The sequence below is a fragment of the Galleria mellonella genome, unplaced genomic scaffold (genome assembly GCF_026898425.1).
Source record: "Galleria mellonella isolate WM207_F2 unplaced genomic scaffold, CSIRO_AGI_GalMel_v1 utg8921, whole genome shotgun sequence".
Taxonomy (NCBI): Eukaryota; Metazoa; Arthropoda; class Insecta; order Lepidoptera; family Pyralidae; genus Galleria; species Galleria mellonella.
The window spans coordinates 227,777-237,724 of record NW_026442170.1 but is presented as its reverse complement, the minus strand read 5'-3'; the positions used below and the strand labels follow the sequence as shown (position 1 = coordinate 237,724).

General features: G+C 42.5%; 1 protein-coding gene across 4 annotated transcripts in view; it reads right to left on the bottom strand.

Annotated features, from left to right (window-relative positions):
* Nucleotides 1-559: 559 nt before the first annotated feature.
* LOC113519458 (trithorax group protein osa-like) overlaps nt 560-9,948 on the bottom strand; it is a 90,990-nt gene continuing 81,601 nt past the window's right edge. For 3 of the 4 annotated variants that reach the window (XM_052902286.1, XM_052902284.1, XM_052902283.1), the window contains 4 exons: nt 9,453-9,528; nt 8,210-8,578; nt 7,784-7,961; nt 560-7,416 (listed from right to left, as the gene is read on the bottom strand). In XM_052902286.1, the coding sequence (XP_052758246.1) occupies nt 7,309-7,416; nt 7,784-7,961; nt 8,210-8,578; nt 9,453-9,528 (731 nt within the window). In that variant the 3' untranslated portion in view covers nt 560-7,308. The remainder of the gene's footprint in view (nt 7,417-7,783; nt 7,962-8,209; nt 8,579-9,452; nt 9,529-9,948) is intronic. The other variant, XM_052902285.1, reaches the window with a different exon arrangement.

Below are 9,948 nucleotides of genomic sequence, written 5' to 3'. Positions count from 1 at the left end.
AACAGAAACACACTTGACTTCTGTCAAATCGTTTACTATAAAAAATATATCTTTACATTATCATACCACATAGTGTCCGCTAGCTGTATAAATTCCAAGTGTGCTTTGTTCTACAGGTGAAAACTAAGTGTGGAAAACAAATAAGCAGAGAAGGAAACAAGATATTTTGTTCACTTTATCCTAAAAATTCATACTCGTTGTGTTGAAATCAGACATTCGACGGTCGTCATGCAGAATGTACGTGTAAAACAGTATATCTGATAATGTAATTAGATTACGGGCGCGACGAGAGGCGGCGCTCGGCGCGAGTCGCGTGTACGGGCAAACGCAATGTGCAAACAGCTCTAGTACTCTGTCCTAGCGATTGCAACATATATATATGAAAAAGGATAATAAAAAAAATCAATATGTGTATGAAAAGGCCGTCTAGCCATGTTGCCGGCAACAATAATTATCACACGGAGGTAACTGACGAGAGGTTCGGCAATCACGACATTTATTAGTTTTGAATGTGTGGTGGGAAGGTATTATCAGTAATGGACATACTAACTAGTAACCTGTCAAGTCGACCTCCACGCGGTCCCCCTAGATATCATCGCGATAAATTTTTCTTAAATCCCCCATGACGGGCACATTGATGTGGCTTCGCGTTCATAATGAACCTCCACCAGTGCCCTACCATTGTATACTATTATTAGCATGGGTAGGGACACCATTAAATTACTATCGATTAAAAGTAGTACTAGAGCGTTTGCACTCCGCGTGTACGTATTGGCCGGCCGCGGCCGCCGCCCGCGCGCCCCCTAGCACCGGACTCCATTACGGCGGCGTGTGTAGGCCTTTACTTCGATCAGCGTTCACGATTTCCAGCTAACACTCGATGCTGGCAATGCTCATCTATCTAGAACAGTCATATCTAGCTGTATCAATGGTTACGCCAGTCTCGCATAAGATATAATAAAATAAAAACTTACATAAATTTTTAATCCCTCTATCCCCTTTTATTTTGGGGATACCGTAAGGGATGGTTTAAGGAACAAAGCACTGAACAGTGCAGGACTAGGGTAACTCGAATAAAGAAATTTCATTTCATTTAAAATCTTCAAAATATATTGCCGCGATGTATAATATAAATAATTGTATACTGAAATTCATTTATTTATTAATTTACAAGAAACATGATCCATTTGTACACAGTAAGCCAGTGTATTGGGCAAGCCCTTTAGACAAGTGACAAGCGAATTTGTCGATGGAAACGACATCGCTAGCGAGTCCTTGAGACAGAATAAGTTAGCAACGCCGGACGACTCATTCCAACGCACGGACTGGCTAACGATGTCGATTCCATCGACGAATTCGCTTGCCACTTGTCTAGAGGGCCTGGTTTGACTCTTAACCGCTTGATGTTTCTTCCCACACTTTAACTTTGTATGTGTTCGTAAATAAAAAATATAGCTAGAATATAACTGTTGGAAAGAGACGAATATATTACATCAATTGAGACTACAGCGCTTGGAGAATCATTTAGATCGCATTGTATCGCGCGGCCTCCACTCGTTTAGTTACTTTAAATAAAACTTCATTATTTGTATAACTTATACATATTGGTGTTTTATATTGATAACTAGTTGATGACTGCGACGTCGCCCGCCATTTTTTAATTCACGATGACGTCACACTTCGTGATCATCCTCACGTTTTAAATTTAAATAATTTTTTATTGATTTTTATTTTTTATATTAGGATACCAACTAAAAAGTCCATATTTAAGATTTTGTTAACAGCTTAAATGCTAAAACAATTATAGAAAATATGACGCTGTTATTAAAAATGCAATGTTACTTGAATAGTGGTATCACTGTCTCTTTTAGATAGATATGTCCCATTGTAACTATATTCATGAATTACAAAACTAGGGCATATACAGTACAAGCCTCGTGAAAGGATTCCAAAATCTTTCATTAGTGTTAAAAACACGTATATAACAGCCCTGGAGTCACAAAGTATCATACTAAACAATGGACGATGTCACAGGCAACGACTAGTTTTAAAATATAGTAAATATTCTTGTAATAGTCTGCTTGGAAACTTATACTTACAACATTTAAGTACATACAACGATTAAGCACAAGTATTCGAGTGTTCAGATAGTGTGTATCACAGACAAAAGGAAAACTAATGTTAAAAAGTTGAACAGTAGGCGTGGCACGCGGCAAACAACTTGAACATAATCATAGACAAAGTCTATATCAGTCTTGCGCAGTCTTTGCACAGTACAGTAACAAAATCCGATGAGCGTTATTACATTATTTGAAAATTAGACTCTATTGCACTTGATTTAGGGACTAAAATTGCCAAGCAATGTCCATACAATCGTGGGATCTATTAAAACACATGTATGCCCGCCCTCATGTCTAGTACAGCGCAAGTGATGTTCAAGTCACTCCCCGGCAGCGACACCACTGACTAGGTGCGACACGCGCGCAATTTGATTACATTGTGGTACACAATATACGAATACATACACGATTGTGTTTTGTACAAAAGCAAAAATATAGAAATAAGTGTATTTAAATAAAAAAATAATAATAATATCAAAAAAGCGTAATAAAGCACTCATTATATACACACGCAAGTGTCATTGTAACTAGTGTCGAGGTGTGTCGCGCGACTCGCCACCCGTTACTAGCAACACTGAGAAGTTTACAACCAAATTGAGATAACACTGGAAACACCAACTCGAATTTAAGGTAGGGGCCCAGTTACTGTACAGTAATGAAAAAGTATCAAGAAAGTATCAGAATTATGAGAAAAATAGAATATAATTAAATTACTAAGTCGTTTATTACCATATGCTGTATACAGGGCCGTAGCTAGACCCAAGTTTAAGGTAGGGCCAAAGAACTTTTCGGTAGGGTAGAAGCTATAATTAAGTGACTTAAAAAAGCGAATCTGTCTAATTTACTTGATATCTTTCATTTTAGTGTAGGGCAATGGGCCTTTTAAGATAGGACACTGCCCCCCCCCCCCCCGCCCCTAGCTACGGCCATGACTGTATAACAAAGAAAGTAATAGTAAAACTCAATAATGACAAAATACAGGTAAGAGCGACTTGTAGAGATTGGAAACAATGGTGGGTGGTTACCTTTTGTTTAGCATCTACCCCAATAGAAGTAGTCAAGAGTTGCTTATAGAAAAAGATGGTTAAATGGGTTCATTATATTCTATCTCACTTAAACATAGCAATAAAACAAACCTGACGAGTATCAAAATAAAATTCAGTGAATACAACTACGTTGGTGTTGAGTGAAATCTCCATATGATTTTAAACTTCTTGACTTTAGCACTTCCAGTGTTATTAAACAAACACAGTTGATTGCCAAATTAAATACTAACTTAGGTAACTAAATATAAACTGTACGATCCTCTTATAAAAACGTTACGTTCATCATCGTAAGTTACACTACACACATTTGTCTGTACTTAGTCCACATTTTGTAGCGTTGATATACCGTTTAAAGTATAATACATTATCGAATTAAGTATACAGGTAAAAATAAAATAACTGCTGGTTTGAGTTTATACAGCGCTCACTGCATTAAACTTATTCATATTTATTTTACATATTTGCTAATAGATGTCACTGTTGGACTACATGAATAATAACATACTAGAAATGTTATAAGTAGGGATTCCCAAAGAGGGTTGACCTCAAGCAGGCGGCCGGTCGTAAAACTAAGCCAAATTTTTTTGATAAAAAACATTACGCCGACCTCTTATAATAATTGGGATAAGGGTAGGAAGAAGTTATTTATATTTGCTCTACAAATCGCAAAGCCGGCTCCACATGGAGTATTGCTGTCACTAATAGACCTTGGAATCGAACTTAGGAGTGACATAGAGATGGTAACGTTGATATAAGCTGACGGTACACGCTGGTGTCGCGGGCGGCGAAGTGCGCGACCACTATTTAATTATAAAAGTACAACCAACGGTCTCTGATAGCTAACTACGTGTACTGCGATATATAGTAATAAGTCAACTGCGATCGAAAAAGCTACAGTAACGACGTACCGCCATAACGTAGCATCAGCTGATAAAACAAACTAGAGTCAGCAAAATAGATATTAAAAAAAATAAATTTAACATCAGAAATTTCAGTTGTCTTGCAAACCGTACTCTTCACACAGTAGACCTGTCGAGGTAAACATCCTTGCTATTCATGTTTAGAGCGCACAGTATATGCGTTTCGTTAGCTGCCCGAGAGCGTTCAGTTACTCCGTGCGAATATGTCCCCTGCCCACATAGATCCCATGATGCAGATCCGTTGGGAAAATTCATATTTTTAATTCTTGCATTGAGAAATTACGATTCTCTTAAGACAGTTCGTTTCTTTAAGAGAGTGTAGTTGCTCTAGCAGATTGTGGCTTATGTATTCTTGTCTGTAGTTTTGTTTAATTTTATACAATTATTCTATTTATAATGTGTAATACAAAAAAAAATCAAATTTCCATTTAACAAGAGCTATTGTTATTTTTATTTATGGTGCAATAAAGAGTTAAATAAATAAATAAATATTGTCGAGTTTTTCTTGTTCATTATTCTCGACTGAAAAAACTTTCCGAATTACGCAGTACAATAAAAATATATATAGTCTAATTCGGATATCTCTACTCTCTTCACCAACGTACTATGTAATCATAAAAAATACTATTCCTTTTGAGGATCTGGATTAGGGGACCCAAGTGGACATTAGCCAACAATGTCAGTACAGTAACACTAAACACAACTGCGCGAGGCTAGCGCACGCGGCGCACACAAAATATATAATAATAAATATAAAATAATATATCTTAAGCAATCTTAAATACCCTGTTGATATCATTTTTAGAAATTAAAATTTCTTCATTTAAAATGTCAAAAAAAAAAAAAAGAAAAATAAATAAGTAATAATATAATGCGACGATGCACACATAATTGCCGCGTCACACGGACTAAGAAGGTTCGAGAACAATAATATAAACACTTTCAAAACGTTGGTACTCTGTTGCACACACACACACACACGCACGCGCACGCACGCACACGCACGCACACGCACGCGCACGCGCACTGTGCAATGTAAGTGAGAGTATTTGTGCGCGATATAAGCATAGAAATCATTAATTATCACACGAATATTAAAAGTCTAACGTAGAACAACACACAGACACTCCCATTTACACGTGGACGACGTCTGCGCTGCCACGCGCGCCGTATCGCGTAACTAGGCTTCGATTCGTATTCGAGATTCCTGATTGCCGAAGCAGTTACGCGAATACCATTAGCCACATCAGTTTCAACGAGTCCATCGTCACCTGTACACGATTACATTTATTGATTGAGATTTAATAAATAAATAATAAAACCGTGGCATGGACTCGTTACGCCGTGTGACGTCACGCCGTAACGCGCGCACGTCGTAATATGTTCATGTGTGCACCGCACCAGCGAGCGTGCCGTGACGTCACGCGACGTGGCGTGACGTCACGCGACGCCGCGCCGCTGAGCACGAGCGACCGATCGACGAGAGCGACCCTCCGCGGCGACATTCCATCTACTATATAAATTCTTTCGAGTAAACCTATCATTAACGTATATGTCTTTATTACGTATGTTATTTCGTTTTAGCCTAGACTTAAGATTTGTTTTCATTGTTTGTGCAAAGGAAACATTTCACTAATTTAAGATTTTTTTTTGTACAAGATTCTTTATAGAGCGTCCCGGAGCGATGCTGCTTCGGAGACAATAGTCCTCGGTGCACACCGACCAAATACTACAATCGAGGACCTCTACATGTGGACTGTACACGAGCCGACCTCTAAATACCATCAAAAGTGGAAATAAAACTTTAACAACATACAAAAAGACTTAAGAGATAAGATTGCGTGGAGCGCGGCGGTACGCACACGCACGCACACGCACACGCACACGCACGCGTCCGCGGACAACGAAACAACGAACCCATGAGCACCCTATATAAATATTATGCATTAACTTACAACGTAAAGTAAACAGTCACTCGGTACAACAAATTGCCACAAAGCTAAATAATAACTACGATTTCAGTTCACCGAATTGCTCAACCACCACTTAAGTAATATCCACTGATAATGTATCCGTATTGATATTTTAGTTATTATTTAGCGTCGAGTAAGTAGCCTTACAATAAAATGGCGCGTGTATAATAAAATATAGGTTATAATCTTATGTAAAATTATGCTATTCACTAGCGATCCGAAGCTATGTAACTGATCGGTAACATTTAGTCAAATGCAAAGGTGTCCCATGGCAATAGTTAGCGGCCATCGACCTCCGGCGGCGCGGAGCTAGTATTACCCGCCACTCAGTCCCGTACTCACATATACAGACACGAAGGTCAATGACCGCTATGACAAAATGGCCGCCTCGGTGCGACTGTAAAAATATAGTTATCGTGTATAAAAAATGCTAAAATTCAATTATAAATAGTGCCACCGTTCCATGTGACGTGTAAGTAAGTAAAACCTAAACAAAGTATACAACACATATCTCATAGGCCGTTCTTGTGACTTAGATAAAATTATGTACCATTCGGGCGATTTGCGTGGGAGCCAGAGCTGGCGAGTGGGCGCGAGCCGTTAATTTTTATCAATTTGACTAGCCGACACGAATTAGTAAGTGACTAGAACGCGAAACACTCCACTGGCAAGATTTCGAACGACGACTGCGACGCGATCCCTCGAGCCGGATCGCGCGCCTATTCCGAACACAGCATTTTCGTATGGCAACAAAAATGGCCATTCACTATAAATATTAGACGACACCGAAGATCACAGACATTCCGAATAAATTAAGCGCGGCCCGCCGCGCGGCCCGCAGCCCACCAAATGCGCCCGCGCACTAAAACTAAACAAGATCACTCGCAACTACGCCGGCTCGCCCGCCGCTCGGCCGAGCCGCTGGCCGCCAGCTACTGGCCGCCAGCTGCTGGCGCAGCCGCCGCAGCGCGCGGGCCGGCCTCACACGTCGCGGACCGACCGCGAGACTACCTGCGGTGCACCTAGCGATTAGTCAAACAAACGTGTGATGGACCGAAACGGAATACGTACAATATTTACAAATAAACCCTACAAATTAAGCTCCTCAGTTGAAAAAGATTAAATTACATCACTAACGATCGCTCTACACCAGTCGCAGTGACCCGTCCGCCGCTCGAGTGGGCAGTTCAGTCCAATTGGCTACTTACACTAGGAGCCGCGAGGTGGCGTGGCGGTGGTGGGGGAGCCACTAACAGAAGCCGCCGAAGCCGACGGAGGGCACGGAGGGCACGGCGGGGACGGGCGCCTCGCCGTTCTTGTGCAGGTCGATGAGCGGCGGCGCCGACAGGTAGTGCGGCTGCAACACGACACGCACCAACTATATACACTGCCACGGTAACGTATGATTGAAAGCTGGCAAGTAAAAGGCGAAAGAAAAATATCGTATAGCATTTCAGTCGAAAAAAGAGAATATGGATGATGGATTTCGTTGGGGCAAGTCGTACTGCAGTCTCGAAAGTACTGTTCATATTAGTCAGCAATGTTACCATCACTTCAAGCGATAGACGACGATGACAATTTAACAGAGTCGTCATTATCTAGACAGTCGGAGCCGCGAGGGGCGGCACGTCTTAGTGCTTAGTTGGTGTAAAGCGCAAAATATGACAGGTGCAGTATAGAGAGTGGAGAGTGGAGAGTGGCGGGCAGCGTGCAGCGTGCAGTACCTGCTGGTGGTGCGCGGGCGGCGGCGCGCCGTAGCCGTTGTAGTAGCCGTTGTAGGGCGCGTAGGAGGCGGGCACGCCGGCCGGGTAGCCGTACTGCCACTCGGACAGGTAGCCGGGCGTGGGCCGCATCACGGCCGTGCCCCAGCCGCCGCCGTAGCCCACGAACGGCGCGCCGTACCTGCACGACACACGCTCACATTCGGGACTGGCACAAGACTATCCAATAAACTGTGTATGCTAACTTTAATAATCCTGTTCCAGAGACTAAATTACGAATGCGTTTAAATGGCAACTGCAAAAAGGAAACGGCTATATAAGAAGTAGTTATTAAAGTGTGTGTCGGGTGTCGGGTGTCGGGTGTCGGGTGTCGGGTGTCGGGTGCGGAGTGTACGAGGATGGCGTATGATGGTGGCGGTGGTGTCGCACCCGTTGTTGCCGTAGGCGGCGCCGCCGTAGGCGCCGTAGGGCGCGTAGAGCGCGGGCGCGTAGTCGGGCAGCGCGGGCGCGGGCGCGGCCGCCAGCTCGGCCGGCGCCGCGCCGCCGCCGCCGCCGCCGCCGCCGCCGCCCGGGCCCTCCGCGATGGACGGGATCTGGTCCACCAGCGACTCCAGCCCCGACAGCGACTTGGACGCCACGTCCTGCGACTTGGGCTTCGCGGCGCCGGCGAACTCGGCTGGCGATGCAGGCGCGTGGTGCTCGGCCGGCCGGAACGCGGGCGCCGGCAGCGGCGAGAACGGGCCCTCGCCGCCGCCCGCCGCGCCGCCGCCGCCGCCGCCGCCGCCGGGGGGCGTCGACCTGCCGCCACGCCACATCGTTACACTCAGCCCTATGCTTCACATTACAATATAATCTAGGACAGTTTCTCCATACAAATACTTCGTAAAAGACGAGTAACTTTTTTTATACATGTGTGGCAGACGAGCTGACCGCCCACTTGACGAAAAGTGGTAACCGTCGCCTATAGTCATAAACAGTACCATGGACATAACAGAGTATTCTGTTTCGCCCATGAAACTCTCCATGCGTTGTCATTCCTGAGGAGTAAGGTATAATGCCTCTGTACCCTGTCATTATTAGTACATTACTGCAGCGGCCAGCAACTGAGGCATTGTTGGACGACCGTGCAAATGTGGACTGAGACGCAGCCGAGGCACACATACCGTGAATCCATCTGTACCTGGTTGTGGCCAAGGCTTGTTTAGTACTTTTCTCAAACAATGCGCGGAAATCAAAAACACAATTTTACTTTTTAATATCGAATAACGAACAATAATAATTTTCCACGCGTCATATTGTTCCTTTGGTTTTTTTTTTTTTTCAATAAACAACTTTCTATTTGCAAGCCAGTTCGAAATTTAAATAGTTACTTCCTTGGTAGCCATGTTTCGAAATAAAAGGTCATTCCATTTTTAAATTACAGAACAGATATGAATATACATAGTAATTTATCTGGCCAGTACGGCAATTTTGATTTATCTCGTAGAAGCTTGTCAAAATAATGCTCACATTTCCAAGCATGTTTGAGAAAAAAATGTAAATCAAGAAATAACAATGTAATAAATAAATATTGTATAATTAAAAAATATAAAACATTCTAAAAAATCCCACAGATGTACAGGTATAATTTGCATATACAGATGGTTGAAAAAATAATAGGAATGCAACTGACCTGTTGAAATTGCTAGGATACATGGAGGGATGCTGATGTAGCTGGTCTAACCGTGGACTCTCCGCCACACCGTTACCTGGAACATATTACAATCATTGTTATGCAAATTGTAATGAAATATTTTATTAAACTAGGTGTTAATCTTGCAAAAGTCTTATAGTACTAGGCTCCCAGTAGCGATCTAATAAATTGCTTGAAGATGGTTCGTTTAGAGGTGGAACACGTCTTGCAAAACGCGCGTGAACAAAATGGTAGTCGGACGATTTGACGGCTAATATGGAAGATTGTGGTACTTCTGGTAGTAACAGTGGTGGTCAATCCTCGAGTGTTGGCAGTCACACACACATACTAACGGTAGCGGAAATAAACAAAATAATTACAATCCAATAACCAGTATTATGAAATGTTTAAAAAATTGTTTAAAAAGCTATTTAAATTATTTAAATATTGTATTTTATTAAGATAATGTATGTACGAGGGTCATTTGAAAAGTTCC